The 16,740-nt window shown below is 40.7% G+C and overlaps 1 protein-coding gene across 5 annotated transcripts in view; it reads left to right on the plus strand.

Moving 5' to 3' along the window:
- Positions 1-16,740, plus strand: part of LTBP1 (latent transforming growth factor beta binding protein 1) — a 427,411-nt gene that overhangs the window by 269,573 nt on the left and 141,098 nt on the right. For 3 of the 5 annotated variants that reach the window (XM_082852057.1, XM_082852058.1, XM_082852060.1), the window contains 3 exons: positions 3,204-3,326; positions 12,660-12,827; positions 15,579-15,806. In XM_082852057.1, coding sequence (XP_082708183.1) covers positions 3,204-3,326; positions 12,660-12,827; positions 15,579-15,806 — 519 coding nt within the window. The remainder of the gene's footprint in view (positions 1-3,203; positions 3,327-12,659; positions 12,828-15,578; positions 15,807-16,740) is intronic. The other 2 variants (XM_082852059.1, XM_082852061.1) reach the window with 1 other exon arrangement.

The following is a 16,740-nucleotide window of genomic DNA, read 5'->3' on the forward strand; positions in this document are numbered from 1 at the left end:
TTAATTAATTAATTAATAAACTCCTACCCCCAACATAAAAAAATAGTAAGATGGGCAGGTGCTGGACCATATGCTGGTCCAGGTGTCATCTAGCTATACCAGTTTCCAGCTGCATGCAAGCTGGAATGCTGTAGAATTTACACAACAAACATGGGTTGTCATTTGAATGTCGTTGAAAATGTCATATTGTCACGTGTTGGGTAAAATATGTCCATGTAGATATCTTTGGCTACGTAGAATATGAAATATAAGCAAATAGTGATTTATTGCAGGCTGCATTTGCCTTTTTATGTGACGATTCTGCTAGTAATGTTTTGCTACCATGGCGTTCAGTTTAATGTAGAAAATTAACATTTTAGGATCCTTAATAGAAGTTTTATTAGAATTAATGATTGAAAGAAGTAAATATAATTTCAAATGGAAACACTAAAAGCCAAGTCTGTTAACTGTTAAGCTTCATAAGACACCCTGAATAAAATAGATGACTACTAATTCTTTTTTACTTTTAACTTGTCACATTCTGTTTATTTTTAATTATCTTTGCAAATGACTCTATAATCTTTTTTAAAAAATTGCCACATTTTCGTCTCTCCTCTTCCAAATCATTTTGATTTCCCCTTGGGCCACTGTCTTAGTCCATCTGGGCTGCTATAACAAAATACCACCAACGGGGTAGCTTAAAAACAGCAGGTATTTATTGCTCACAGTTCTGGAAGCGGGTAAGTCCCAGATCAAGGCACCAGCATGGTCACCTTCTGGTGAGGGCCCTCTTCCAGTTACACATGTCTCCATTGTGTCCTCAAATGATGGAAGGGACTAGGGATCTCTCTGGAGCCCCTTTTATAAGGCACTAATCCCATTCAGGAGGGTTCTTCCCTCATGACTGAAACACCCCGCAAGGGCCTCACCTACTAATACCGTCACCTTTGGGGAGGGTTAGGATTTCAACATATGAATCTGGCGGTGGGGTGGGGGGCCCAAAACGTTGAGACCATAGCAATCACCGCATGCAGATGACCTTGAGGCTCTGTTTCCAGCGATGCTTTCCTTTCACTTTATTCCTGAATCTGCTGCTATGGCTGGATATTTATACAATACTTGAGTATCCCAGCGTGACCTTCTAGTGTAAAACTTACCTCTTTTTTTTTTTTTTAACATCTTTATTGGAGTATAATTGCTTTACAGTGGTGTGTTAGTTTCTGCTTTATAACAAAGTGAATCAGCTATACATATACATACATCCCCATATCTCCTCCCTCTTGCATCTCCCTCCCACCCTCCCTATCCCACCACTCCAGGTGGTCACAAAGCACCGAGATGATCTCCCTGGGCTATGTGGCTGCTTCCCAATAGCTATCTGTTTTACATTTGGTAGTGTATATATGTCAGTGCCACTCTCTCGCTTCATCTCAGCTTACCCTTCCCCTCTCTGTGTCCTCAAGTCCATTCTCTACATCTGCATCTTTATTCCTGTCCTGCCCCTAGGTTCTTCAGAACCATTTTTCTTTTTTTGTTAGATTCCATATATATGTGTTAGTGTACGGTATTTGTTTTTCTCTTTCTGACTTACTTCACTCTGTATGACAGTCTCTAGGTCCATCCACCTCACTACAAATAACTCAATTTCGTTTCTTTTTATGGCTGAGTAATATTCCACTGCATATATGTACCACATCTTCTTTATCCATTCATTTGTCGATGGACACTTAGGTTGCTTCCATGTCCTGGCTATTGTAAATAGTGCTGCAATGAACATTGTGGTACATGAATCTTTTTGAATTATAGTTTTCTCAGGGTATATGCCCAGTAGTGGGATTGCTGGGTCGTATGATAGTTCTATTTTTAGTTTTTTAAGGCACCTCCATACTGTTCTCCATAGTGGTTGTATCAATTTACATTCCCACCCACAGTGCAAGGGGGTTCCTTTTTCTCCACACCCTCTCCAGCATTTATTGTTTGTAGATTTTTTGATGATGGCCATTCTGACTGGTGTGAGGTGATACCTCACTGTAGTTTTGATTTGCATTTCTCTAATGATTAGTGATGTTGAGCATTCTTTCATGTGGAAAGCTTATCTCTTCATCTGCCTTTTTCCTTCACAGAACTTTCTACAAAACCAATAGTGTCTTTGCTCAGATTAGAAGCCTCAAGGGCATCTTTTACCCTCTTCTTCTCTAGTGCCGTGTTGGCCAAACACCAAACACCATGCTGTCAGTTGCCCTTCAAAAACAAACAAACAAAAAACCAAACTTCATTCCTTCTCTTCCTGATAATTCTCACTAACCTGGCTTGTCACCAGCCTCATACTTGCTTATTCCTTCAGTGATCAAACTTTTAATCTCATCTCACCAAGACATGTGCTGGCCAGATGTGTTTCCCTAGAGCCCGCCCTTGATTATATCTTCCTCCTGCTCACAGACCTCTCATATATTTCCCTGTTTTCAATAAAATTGCATCCAAACCTAGCCTGGCTTTAACCAGCTCTTTTTCCGACTATTCACCTTCCTGAAACTTCTTTTCCAGCCAACAGTTTGACTCATGATTTCCTGATCCCTTTCCTTCTGCAGTCTCTGTCACTCATGCTCTGATGTCCACCCATGTAGATCGTTCACCCCTTCCTGCCCATCCATCTGGCTTCTCCCCAAATTCAACAGCTGATGAAGTCTTACTTCCTTCTCCATGCTGCAGTCTCCCTTACCTCCACCTTCCTTTAGTAGCTCTTATTTGTCTATACAGGCAATTTCATAATTTAATTTCTTCAGGTTTATGACCTTTCTTCTGATTGTGATAACGATTTTCACTTCTTTAGTTTTTACATAGTTATAGGCACAACTAGACTGTAAGTGTCTCCAGGGCAAGAGTCTTCGCCTTGCCTGTGTGCCCTATAATACTTAAAAAACACTAACACTAAAATATAAGCTCTGTGAAGGCTGGCATCTTTGGCCAGTTTTGTTCACTGGTAAGTCTCTAGTATCTAGCATAGAACCAGGTACATAGTAGATGCATAGTAAATATTTGCTAAATTGTAGATGTTCAGTAAATGTTTGATTTGATTAAACTGCTGCTGCATTAAAGGTCGCTCGCATCTCTTACTTACTATAACCGAGAGGTATTATAGTGATAAAGACAGGGAATGCAATTTACAGCCAGAATCTGTTCCATAGAACTTGACTTCTCTTTCTAAAAGAATTGTTTTCCTGCAGATATTAATGAATGCCAACTACAGGGTGTGTGCCCTAATGGTGAGTGTTTGAATACCATGGGCAGCTATAGATGTACCTGCAAAATAGGATTTGGGCCAGATCCTACCTTTTCAAGTTGTGTTCGTAAGTAATGATCACTTTTTATTACTATTTTGCATGTTTTTTTGGGGGGGGGTGGGGGGAAGGGGGAAGTATCCAAAAGAAGGTAAATACTCAGCGGTCAACTGAATATTGTGAATATGCAGGGAAATGTCATTAAATGACAGGAGGGAGGAGGCGGCCTGATATACCACAATAAATCTGTTTATTTAAAAAATGCATTTTTATTGTGTTCAGAAAAAATGACAGCTTAAACTTAAGGTAGAGAACAAGTACACAGAGGAATTATGCAAAGAAACAGTTAATTAAAATGAGGATACCTAAGACATGAAAACAGATTTTTCCTTCATGAGTATTTTAAGCATTGTTTAGGTGGAGTGAAACTTTGTCCCAGCTTCTGTCTTTAATTAGTCCAAATTCTGAGTCACTTCTGTCTGATTTAATGAGGCTTCACTGTACTTTCTTGGTTAGAAGAGTCTGGGAAATAGTTAGCAAGGCTCTGTTTCAGATTTTTTTATTCAATTCTAATTTCAAATATTCTATTCTGTTGTCCTCAAAAACCACTGCTATGTGTCCCTGAAGTTAAACTATTTTGCCGTACAAATCTGTCTCTAAGATTTTTTTTTAACTTGTTAAGGATAAAAATCATCCATCAAACCTTATGTGCTAATATTGGTACAGAAAATGTACTTTCTCCAAAAAGACACTCTTGCCACAAAACCTAATCCAGTGTAATCAATACAGATCACCTGACAATTAGATGTATGCATTTTAGACGTAAAGGGCTCAGCCACAGAATTTTTTAAGACTACCTTATTTTTAAGGTACTTGTGCCCATTATTACAAAGTAGGTAAATGCAACAGATTTTTCAAAGTCACATACGATTAAAGGTTAAACATGTTAAACTAATGTATGGCAGAAAACTGTCGAGATGTTAAGAGCGATCCTGCATTAATTTTTGTCTTGCTAGGTTTTTGTTTTTATTTACCTGTTTTTATAATGTGGCATTGGTATATGTTAAGTTGTATCTTTCTGGTCCCCAGTTTTAAATTTGTCATATCATCAAGACATATTTTTCATGAAGGTACCATCGTTTGCTTTTAACTGTGCATCTCTAACTCTGTGCCCTAAGCTGATGGATAGACATGGTGAAATAAAGACAAATGTAATAAAATAAAAATGGCAATCTCATTCATTACTTTTAGAGGAGTTTGTTGAGTGTTTTGGAACGTTGTTACTAATTACTACAATTTTCCTTTGAAACCTGTCAAATACAGATTAGGAAATTTTGCACATAAGTTCTTCCGTGTTCTTTCACAGACAGTTCTGATCATAAAGCAGGCAGGCACCTAATTATAGGGCTTTTTTTGGCAGGTGATAAAATTAGACTGTAAAATTATGCTCGCATACAAGGTACCCTTGAAAACTGATGCAAGGATTTGGAAATTTCAGGCCAAAAATGACATCATTGACAATATCCAGATAATTTAGGGATAACTTCTGGCTGATTGGAATTACATGAGTAGAGTATTGTAATTACAGTTGTATAATTTAAGCATAAAACATTTTTAGAGTTTGAAGATAGAATTTGTTGTGAATATTTGTTTTTCCTTAAATAATTTGCTTTGTAGTCTGGTTAAAATGACTACATTGAATGTTGTAGATTAGGTACGCTTAGAGGACTGGTCGCAAAGTGTTTTATTTGACTAGATCTGATGTCTAGAGCTAAGGACAGACATCCAGGTTTTAATAAGATTGTAGAAACCTGCCAATGAGATTTTTGAAACACACTTTCCTTAGCATTTATTTTCCCTGTCATTGCCCAGATAATACTGAACTTATTAAACAACCATCCATTCGTATTTGAAAAATAAATAATTTAATTTTATGGTTCAGCTGAAACGATAAGTATTAGGAGATGTTTGTTGCTAGTTAAATGTTCCCGTTTAGAGTTTGAAGTTAAAACCTGGGCTTTTTACCAGCATTGAGTGGGCAGATTTATTTCTCTTTCCTCTGAATTTACCACATGTAATATCATAGAGAGATGTAAAGTCTTTCAGGATTTGCGACTTGGTTCAATCCAGTCTGATTTGTGGGTGAACCATATTTTGGAGAAGTTGATAGGGAAGTCTGAAGAGAAGGAATGTCTTGAGAAAGAATGAGGGGAGAAGGTGATACTTACAAAGTAGGGGGGAAAAGCACTGGCAAGTTGGTGGTACCCTTGATAGTCATGCGGGAAGTAGCAGAAGGAGACCGGGGGTCACACATGTGCACACACGCACGCACAGACACGCACACAGACACACAAAGGCACTGAGCAAAGCTATCATTTGGAGTAAATGCTCTTGCAAGATATAAGAACAGCCTTGGCTAGACCGTGGAAGCAGATGGAGGAGATTGACCATGTTTGCTCAGGCAGCATGAATTTAGGGCATATCCAGGCCATAAAAGGTGTGGCTGACTCTGTGAACTCAAAGAAATGCCCTTGGCAGTGGCCGAGGAGCAGTAGGAAGCTCTCCCTGTTCCTGAATACGCTGAGGTGAACACCCTCAGAATTCCTTGACTGCAGCCAAAGGTTGCAACCGCTTCACTTTCTCTCCTTGCCCGCGCCCTGTCCTTGACTTAGCCAAGCTGAAAGAAGAAAGTAGGAGAGTTCTGGCGTTTGCTGTCTCCGACCTCTGTGTCTGTGGATCAGGGCGTTGCTGCAGTAGCGTTCTCCAGACCTGCTCCTACCTCTCTGTGGGGAATGGTGAAACTCCAGGATTTCTCAGAGCCAATCCAAGAAAAGTATAATAACCTGTGCAGTCGGAGTAGGAAAGCTTTCTGACTTTTTAAGCTGCAATTAATTTTCTTCAGAAATTCAAGAGCTCCAGGATGAATGCTGGGCAGGGTGTGTCCACAGGTTCAAAGGGCCCAGGTAAAAGAATTTTGAGGGGCTTCCCTGGTGGCACAGTAGTTGAGAGTCCGCCTGCCGATGCAGGGGACATGGGTTCGTGCCCGAGTCCGGAAGGATCCCACATGCCGCGGAGCGGCTGGGCCAGTGAGCCATGGCCGCTGAGCTTGCATGTCCAGAGCCTGTGCTCCGCAACGGGAGAGGCCACAACGGTGAGAGGCCCACGTACCGCAAAAAAAAAAAAAAAAAGAATTTTGAGCCTGCATATTTGCTGTTTCATAATATTCTTGACCAATGGACTTGGTGCTTACTGCTTACTGACAGAAATAGAGGGTTAGAGAGAAGATGTGCTTCTGCCCTAACTCTGGAAATCATGAGATGCCGAACTCATCCCTTCGAAAAGCCAGTCATACTCATGAACATCATTTCTTTTTAGTTTCTGCAGCTTCCTTATGAGATATGAAATATTTTACATAATAGGAAGCTGACTAGGAGAGTTTAAGTAACTTTTCAAGATCATATAGCTTGTAAATGACATTTGAGGTTTAAAATTGGGTTTTGTGCCTCTAACTTTAGGGTTCTAGATCAGGGATTGGCAAATTATAGCCCGTGGGCAAAATCTGTCCCACCGTCTGTTTTTGTAAATAGTTTTATTGGAACACAGCCATGTTCTTTCATTTATATACTGTCTAAGGCCGCTTTCATGCTGCCGTGGCAGAGCTGAGAAGTTGAAACAGAGACCAAATGGACCACAAAGCCTAAAATATTTATCTTGCCTTTCACAGAGAAAATTTGCTGACTTTTGGGCTAGATCAATGCTGTCCAATAGAACTTTCTGTGATGATAGACAGTGCAGATACAGAACATTTCTGATGTGATAGACTAGTCACAAGTGGCTGGTGTGACTAAGGAATTGAATTTAAATTGTATCTCATTTAAATTTTATCGAAGTAGTAGTATGTGGCTAGGGTCTAACAAATTGGATCTCATAGTTCTGGATCTTTTTTTTTTTTTTTATAAAGCTGATTGGGTAAATGACTGCTAGATCTCTCTAGCAGAGAGAGAAAAATGGGCTTTCCTTCCTGACTTGGTGGTTTTGTCCATGGTGACGTTGTTCTCCCCAGAAATGAGGCTGGGAGCCTCTGTGTCACCTCTGACTCTGTCATCTCCTTTGGTCTCCAGGAAAGTCATTAGATCTTCATAATCTATTTTCTACCTTTTCCTTTCTTCCCACCTCCTCTGTGGCTGTCTCAGCTTAGGCTTGTAGTTTTCCTCACTTAGTGGTCTCACAGCACCATGGCCTTGAGGTTGTACAGACAGATCTGTGCCAACGGTTTGCTCCCACGTAAAAGCAGTAACAACCAAAACCGTGACAGTAATGTAGTAATCTTTACTGTGTACTTACTAAGTGCCAGGCACTGTGATGAGTACTTTATATAGATTATCAAATATAATACTTACCAGATTTCTATGAGGCTTGTAGTGTTGTTCTTCCTATTTTAGAAATGAAGAAGTTGAGGCACAGAGAGTTTAAGGATCTTTCCAAAAGTCCCACAGCCTATAAGCGGTAGAGCCCAAATTTGAAACTCAATTTGTCTCACTCCACAAGCTGAGCCTTTAATCAGGAAGAGGAAACTGGTCTAAATTGACAGGAGCAAGTCATCTATTGAAGCGGAGCCACTATTTAGTCTCACTGTAAAATGCTGGTCTGACTCTGCAGTGGCCTCAGAATCATTGTTTTTTTTAAATTTTGGTTCTCGCAGAATTTATTTTTAATAACCCGTTTCCTGAAAAGGGTGCCTATGGGCTCTTACTTCCCTAGGAAAGTCATCTCTCAGACTCCTTCTAACAGTGTTACTTCCTCCCCACACCTGCATCCCAGCACTCATCCCATTGGGACTTTAAGCTTTAATGGCATGAAACTCTAATGTGGAGTTTCATCCAAGAAGTGAATAAGGATATTGGAGGTGTTTGGGGGAGGGGGGGAGTGAAAACAAACTAGTAGGAGAGCCTAGCTTATATGCTGTCTCCTCAAGTCTTCTCTATTTTTCAACTTGTTCCAAGTACCAGGTTAATTTATATCTGCTTAATAATATTTACATTTATGTTTGAATTGATAAGAGCAGCATGGCTTTGAAAGTTTAATCAGAGTTGGTTGTACGACCCTATAATTAAGTATAAGTTGGTTAATACATTATTGGGGAGCCCAAATGTGAGAACCATAGCATCTTCCCTTCTCACGGTGGTTTGTTATGTAATCACCATCAGCATTGGATATATACGGTGAAGATTCAATACTATACTTGGGTATAGAGCTATATGTTTATTTCTTTGGAAGATTTTTCCCATGTCTGTCACCAGGAGCAAAAGATTTGTTTTCTTGACTGACTGATGTGGCATTTCTAGTAGGGTTTACGCTTCTGAAATGTTTTTCCCTCTATATAGAGTACCTGAATCTGTGCACCTGAATCTTAGCAACACATCCTACAAAAAATACAATCTGCAAAACCCATATTTCAGGGTACCTACATATATGAACCTACCAGCACGCTTTGTAATTCCTCCTCATTGCTCTGTCCCATTCCCATTTCCACCCATTCTTTAGCAATCTTTGGGCAATATTGACTTTTTTTTTTTAGTATAGTGTAAATCTTTATGATGCAATAGACTATATAATCACGTTTATTATATTTTAAATAATAAATGTAGTATGCTAATGAATTAGCCTTTACAACCAGCCTTTCAGTCTGTGGTTAAAGATACTCAGACAGTAGAAACACCAATCATGCATCATTCTAGGTAGCATATTGTTCCTGGGTTTATGTATCATGTTGAATGTGAAAATGCTAGAGGTGTTTAATGAAATAAGTGAATTGCCATATAAGTCATTTGAAATGATAAAAGAATAACAGGTGACTTAGGCATTAAAATAGAGGCCATTTTAAAGGGCACATCCTGTTAGAAATCTGAGGGAGGCATAAATTAACACTTTTTGATCCCCATAATTATAGAGCAAAGAAAATTTGAATCATAGGAGCATTAGTATAATTTAGGTATGTAAGCCAGACCGTCCCAATGGCTTTCTCCTGGGATTTCTTCCATCTTTGAAGGAGCAGATTTTTTTTATTAGTTAATGGCTTATTATTATGTGCACTTGGGGTGAAGCACAATGTTTAGTTACAACACGGTCTGATGTTCCCTGACACACCAACAGCTGAGTTTTGATGATTCTGTAAGCCAGTGATTCTTATTCCCTTAAAGACCCCCACTTGAAGTACGTTGGAAGCTGTCGTGGAAAAAAAACCAAAACACCAGTATCCTAGCACTTAGGGAGAATCTCTGGGTTAGGAAATGATGCAAGAACAAAAACCTATAAAAAGAGACCTTTCAGGAGAAGATGTTTAGGAGGAATTAGCTTCCTTGACTTCTTTTTTTTTTTTTTTGGTTTGGTTGGGTTTTTTTTGCGGTAAGCGGGCCTCTCACTGTTGTGGCCTCTCCCATTGCAGAGCACAGGCTCTGGACGCGCAGGCTCAGCGGCCATGGCTCACGGGCCCAGCCGCTCCGCGGCATGTGGGATCTTCCCGGACCGGGGCACGAACCCGTGTCCCCTGCAATCGGCAGGCGGACTCTCAACAACTGCGCCACCAGGGAAGCCCAGCTTCCTTGACTTCTGTCATTATTCTCCACATGATAAAATGCCTAACATTTTGCTTTTTCTGTGTGTGTGTGCGCCACGCATGGAGCCTCAACCAGAGACCTGCTTTAATGAAGAAGCAATCTCTTATAATTCACTTACACACAAATACACATACTAATCCCTTAAAAACTGAATTGCTGATTTGGAGTTTGGGGTTAATCTGGGCGGTAGGCCTGATATGTTACTTTAAAGTAGAGTCCTTGGATAGAGGAGCAGAGTAAGTGTAACAGAGATGGTGCCTAAGGTAGTATCACTACCCTGGATATGAGGGCGAGGTGGATACCAGGGAGCGAGTGTGGACAAGTCAGCACAAGGGGCCAGTGTCACCGTCTGCCAATGTCCAGGGTTTGGGGAAACTCTGCTCTGCTTTAAATGGCCCTTGTTCTTGGGATCTAGAACTAACCTTAATGCAATTAGTGTTATAATTAATCCCTACCACGTGTAAAATAGGCTCTTGTGAGTTGACCTGACGTTGTTTCTATGGAAATATGTGTTGTGAATTCCAAACACTTTGGTTGGAGAAGAAATTTTGGAGCAAAATCCTTGGTGAGCTGATTATCCTAGAACTATGTATATGTTCTTAAGATTATACAACTTATATAGAGAGACAGACACACACCCATATGCTATATAATTGATGGTCAGTCATTCCAGAAACTTATCCTTTTGGAGGTAATAACCATACTCATAAATTTTCTTTTACTTTTCTTCTGTGACCTTTAATCTTTCATAGCTGACTTGCACAGACTCCAGAAAGTGAGTAGGAGAAGGGGGAGGAAAAGACTCAGACTTCTCCCTTTTACCACATTTTTAGTAGTCTTGGGCAAACCTGGCCTTATTAGAGGAACTAAGTTTTGAAGCCTTAGGAAGGCCTCCTCTGCTCCCCTCAATCCTCTGCTCCACCCTCCAACTCACCCATATCCTTTTTTCGACTGTTTTCACTTTGTTGAAATTCTACCACTACAGCAGTGATCAAGTCGTGTACAGATGCCCCTGAGAGGATGGAGACACCTGCTTTTCTTAATAAGGCAGGCTGACGTGTATTTTGTGTCTACTCTGAAGCAGATGTTTAGCATGTGATATCTTGAGTCTATACGTTGAGCTCGTCACCTATAAGTGAGGGAGTTACTGAGGCTCAGCCCGTGTATGAGTTAGCATTCTCTCCAGAGAAATGGAGCCAATAGCGTGGGTGGATGAGAAGGGATTTTTAGGGAATTGGCTCACATGAATGTGGAGGTTGGCAAGCCCCAATCTGCAGGGTAGGCTGGCAGCCTGGAGGTCCTGGGAACAGCTAATGTTGCAGCCAGAGTCTGAAGGCTGTCTGCTGGCAAAATTCCTTCTTCCTCTGGGGAGATTAGTCTCTTTTTCTCCTAAGGCCTTCAACTGCTTGGATAAGGCGCACCCACATCCTGGAGAGTCATCTGCTTGACTCAAAATCTACTAATTTAGATGTTAATCTCATGTGAAAAATACCTTCACATCAACATTCAGACCTGTCTTTGACCAGCTATCTAGGTTCCGTGGCCCAGTCAAGTTGACACGTAAACCATTGCAGCCAGTCAAAGTGACTTCCCTAGGTTATATTGCTGGCGAGTGGTGGACACACTATGTGAGCCCAGGTCTGTCTGGATCTAAAAACCCTTGCTCTCTTCACTGTGCTGTAGTGCTTTCATTGAATCAGGTTGTTTCTTGTAGCAGAGATGTCAGTCGTTTTGTGAGAATGAAAATTTAGCTCTGAGCGGGAAAGGAAGGTGATTTGGAAATGCCAGGTGCTAGAGGAATTGAGTAATGGAAAGGCAAATTGGGAAAAGCTCATTTGGACAGTGATGCAGTAGAGAAGAGCTTTTGTTGACATGGGGAATGAACAGAGAGGTGACCATCAAGCTTGGTCTATTCAGCAGTGTGGACTTGGCCTGGAACTGGCTCCGTAGAACATTCTCCATGCACATTTACTCTAGAAAATGATCTTTGTGAAGGCAGGGCCATGTCTTTCTTATTCTCATAATTGCCCTATGTGCCCAGTAGCTGTTAGATTAATGAAGTCTCATCTACTAAATTTATAGAAGAAGAATCAGAATGAGGACTTAGGTATTGCATGACTGTGGGCGGATGTGCTTTTGCGATGTTTCCTGAGGGGTTGAGGATGTCATCCGTTCCTTCTCTGGTGTGCTGTCTGGCTGGACCGGGGGCCTTGTGTGGCATTGCCAGTCAGAAGCTGTCCTCTGCCTCCCATTTGCTGGTCGCTAGCCTAGGATGAGACCAGATAGGGCCCTGCAGGCTCTCACGGTCCTCCAAGCAAGAAGAGTGATAGCTGATTTGTAGTATCTACTATGTTCAGTTCCTGATTTTCCGTGATACCTGGCTGTTTACCAAATTCTGCCCTAGAACTACCTCTCTTATGGCTAAATACAGGACAACAAATGAGGTAGTGATTGTGATAATTAGGTTTTGTAGTTAGGTTTATTTGGGCAGGCTTATTTTGGTTGAAATTATTTGTTCTCACTCACGCACACATAGTTGATTTTCAACACTTACTAAAATGGAAGAAGGGACCAGACAGAGACAGGGACGTTGGATGTCCTGACTGTCAAACTCATTTGGTCAACTGACCCTAAATCAAGAAGGGTAAAGCCCTACATCTAGACAGATTTATTCTGAAGTATGATTTCTAATCCAAACTTTTAGGTTCATTTTACTATTATGTGAAATGTCGAACTGGGTTTTGTCGTTTCTTGGGTGACGTCAGGCCTTATCTCTCTGCTTCAGCGGATACCCCTGTGATCTCTGAGGAGAAAGGGCCCTGTTACCGACTTGTCAGTTCCGGAAGGCAGTGTATGCACCCCCTGTCTGTTCATCTCACCAAGCAGCTCTGCTGTTGTAGTGTGGGCAAGGCCTGGGGCCCACACTGTGAGAAATGTCCCCTTCCAGGCACAGGTAAGACATGCCCCGCTGTGCGCTCACATTCATTCCCGGCCACACAAGCACACAGGATGATTTGGGCAGCTTGGGTTATTTGTGGTTTCTGACTTTTAAAATTAGTTATTAATAATGTGATGTGTTTTTATCCCTTTTGTAAAAACCATGAACATACGAGGTTGAATCGGTGGGAAAAATTACATGCAAAGAGCTTTTCCCATTTGTGTGTAACATTAGACTTCCTTTTGGATGTTAAGAAAAGCCATTGCGTTCTATCCCTAGCTTCTAGGGCCCTAAGTCTGTTGTTTGAAAGTGTGGAGAGACCAGAAGGCCCTGTTGGACTTGCACTTTCCTGATGATTGCTCACCGCCTGCACAGCGACTAGACCTGGTGCAGGTTAACTCTTTCACTCATGTATTGAACAGGTGCCTCTCAGGTCCTGTTAAGAACATTGTGCTTGATTTCTCCAGTTGGAAATGGAGAAAATTATATTCACTATGAATATCATTGATTGAATTTATGCTATGAAGATTAATAACTCAAGGGCAGATCCTGCCAAACTCCCATGACCTTCTGGGTGGGAGCTGAATATTAAGAAGTGATGATTCTTTATCCTTCGGTTGAGTACATAATGGCCTGATGCCCTGAAAGCATAAATTTATCGAAGTGCCTTGCTTATACCAGGGAGTCACCAACTTCTCAGGCAGGGTCAAGTAGAGTTAAAGAGAAGAGAAAGAAATATACCTGCAGATACTGGGCATGATATTATCAAAAAAGGAGTGGCCCCAATTTCACTGGCATGGGGTAGGCATAAAAAAAGTCTACTCAGTTTCTTGTTCCATAAGGTGCTTCCCACATAGGGAAGTGTATTAACTCTCACAGGGCCATTTAATGTCTTAAGCCTATAACTTGCACTGTTGCAGACAAGTTTTAAATATAAATTTAACTAGCGTGAGCCATGTTTGTTGATGGCTAGGATCAGAAAGAACTGGTAAAGCAGAGACAGTATAATGTTGATGGTAGTTTGGTTTACTGGGTAACTTGACACATCTCCAGAAGGCCCTAGTATCCTCCTGTGGGATCTGATCCTCTCAGTATTAAAAAGTAATAATCAGTTAAATTCATGATCTTGATAATTCACAGACCCACTTTCAGTTCAATTTTGATAGCTTTTGTAACCCTTACATGAAGCATAGATCAAGACGGTAAATGTAACAGCGGAAGACTTTTCCATAAAGTGCAGTAACTAAGTTTGAAAATAATATTAAAGGTAAAATTTTGGCACTTAACCAGTTTTTGGATGTATGGTGATTTTCATAAGAGTAATGTTTAGTTCATTCATGCTTCAAATATTTGATAGAAAAACATTTTTGCTAGAAACATCTATTCTTCCAGATGAAAATTGTATTTCATAGTTAAACATAAAAATGAGGTTCTACCATTTAATGTGTGATCCTTAGAAAAAAAAATTTTAGCATGTTTTAAGGAGTATTTGGGGGTTTTATTTTTACCAAGAGCTAATTTTAGGTCCAGAACATCAAGAGGAGATCTCTTGTTCAGTGGAAGTGAAAAGTGACTTATTTTACTTTCAGTTTTAAAAGTAGAAATAAAAACGTTGACCATGAGCTCCTTGGTGTCTGCATTTGGTAACTTGCCTCCAGCGCTGACACCAAAGGGCTTAGGTGGATCGTCCCTCCTCGGGCCACACACTGCCTTGCCTCTCTTGTCTTTCCCCTTGACTCATTCCTGGCGATTATGCGATGGAGGCTAGCAAATCACAGGTCCCCAGTCAACCTTTTTTTTTTTTTTTAAAGCATACAAAACCACCTTCCTGGCGGGAATAGCAGTTCCAGTGCATAGAATATTTCCTAGCCCTCAGGATAATTCGACCAGTTGGTCATGGTCAGGCTTTTGCTCACTTGTCATCCCTCTCCTTGAAAATACCTACGTTCTAACTTGGCGTGTCCTTTTTTCCTTTATTTCTACCCGTCATCTCTTTAGCATGTGTATTTCGCTGGATTCCTTTTCACCATCCTGAGAATCTCTCTTCAGAGCCACTTGCCCTGTTTCAATCCTTCTTAACCAGCCTCCCCATGTCAGCTGATAACCTCCATCCTGGCTGAGTCCTTTGGTTTCTTCAACTGGAAACAAATTAGGATGATTTCAGCACCTCATTTCCCTCAATAGTGATTTCTTTTTCTTTTTCAACCTTCTTGCTAGTCATTTAACTTAGATGTTACTGAGTTCCTGGTTAATAACTAGTGAAGTTAGACCAAAGCAAGAGGGAACAGTCTGATTTTTGCTGATATTACACTCCCCCTGAGATATATATAATATATATAGTATGTTCTGTACCTAAAAATCTAATGTATTACATATATTTTATGTGTGTAATACATGATATGATATAGAATATTAAATAGAAAATATGATATGTATGCTATCTCCTAATTTGTAGCTGACATATGTTAATATATATAAAATATGTGCCCTCTATATGCTATATATGCTATATATATATATAAAATTCTGATTGGGTAGGATAAGGAATTAACAGATGGAGAAATGTTTAGTAAAAGAAAGGGTTGGGTTTTTTCTGTAAATATGCAAGTTTGACAGAAATTCAAGCATTTTGCATCTGTTTTTGAAGTTTTTAAATGTAACTATATTAGTGATGATTTATTAAGAGATATTCATCATGCTGTTTTCCTCTGTATAAGTTTGCACTTTTAGATTTTTAAAAGGAATATTTTCCCATCCCAAATCTAGCTGCTTTTAAGGAAATCTGTCCTGGTGGAATGGGTTATACGGTATCTGGCGTTCATAGACGCAGGCCAATCCATCACCATGTAGGTAAAGGACCTGTATTTGTCAAGCCAAAGAACACTCAACCTGTTGCTAAAAGTACTCATCCTCCACCTCTCCCAGCCAAGGAAGAGCCAGTGGAGGCCCTGACCTTCTCCCGGGAACAGGGGCCAGGAGCGGCGGAGCCAGAAGGTGAGAGTGGAAATGGATCGCGGACCTAGCCATCCGTCTGTGGGTCTTTGCTTTGGTTTCCCTGCTTATAACCTGTAGAACAGGGGTTTTCAGCATCGGCACTATTGACAGTTTGGGGTGGATAGTTCTTTGATGTGAGGGGCTGCTCTGTGCATTGTAGTATGTTTAGCAACATCCTTGGCTTCTAACCCCTAGAAGCCAGTGGCACGCTCCCCCTCCCAGTTGCTACAACCAAGAAGGTGTCCAAGTATCACTAAGTGTCCCCTGAAGGCAGAATTACCCCTGATTGAGAACCACTGCTGCAGAGTAGTCTGTACCTAGCAGGTGGCAGTATTCCACGGTCATCTCAGGACATTGTCGTGTGTTTGGGAGCTACTTTTTCTTGGTGTTTATTCCTGGAGAGTGATTCACATTTTTCAGGGAGTAGCCTGAATTCATTTCTGTGCCTACAGGGCCATTTAATAAATATGTGTTTACTTTAAAAAATGGAATCCACAGACTTTAAAAAGTTAAAGCGTCAACTGAGCGTCCATGAAATAGAGTCTCACAGGCAGTCAGGGATGGGGGAAGCAAAGTGAAGAAAGACGGGATCAGTGAAAGAGATCTTGGAGATCACCTAGTGAAGTCTTTTAATTTACATTTTGAGAAACCAAGACTTAGAGCAACTGACTTGCAGATGTCATACAAAGAGTATGTGATATGACCAAAGAGCACATTTTTCCGAGGAAGTGGTTAAGGCCGGCTACTCCAGAGGGAGACAAGAGACAAGGGGCTTTGACTCTCTGGTTCAGAAAGAGGGATTATCTATCTCCGTCTCTCCATAGAAACCAGCATGTCCAATACTTTGGATATCTTTGTCACCACAAAAGTGCTCACCCCAGATGGGAGGAACAAAAATCTTAGCTTTGTGTGGAATAGGTATTGGCTTTAATAA

This window comes from Leucopleurus acutus, assembly GCF_964270905.1.
Source record: "Leucopleurus acutus genome assembly, chromosome: 12".
Lineage (NCBI taxonomy): Eukaryota > Metazoa > Chordata > Mammalia > Artiodactyla > Delphinidae > Leucopleurus > Leucopleurus acutus.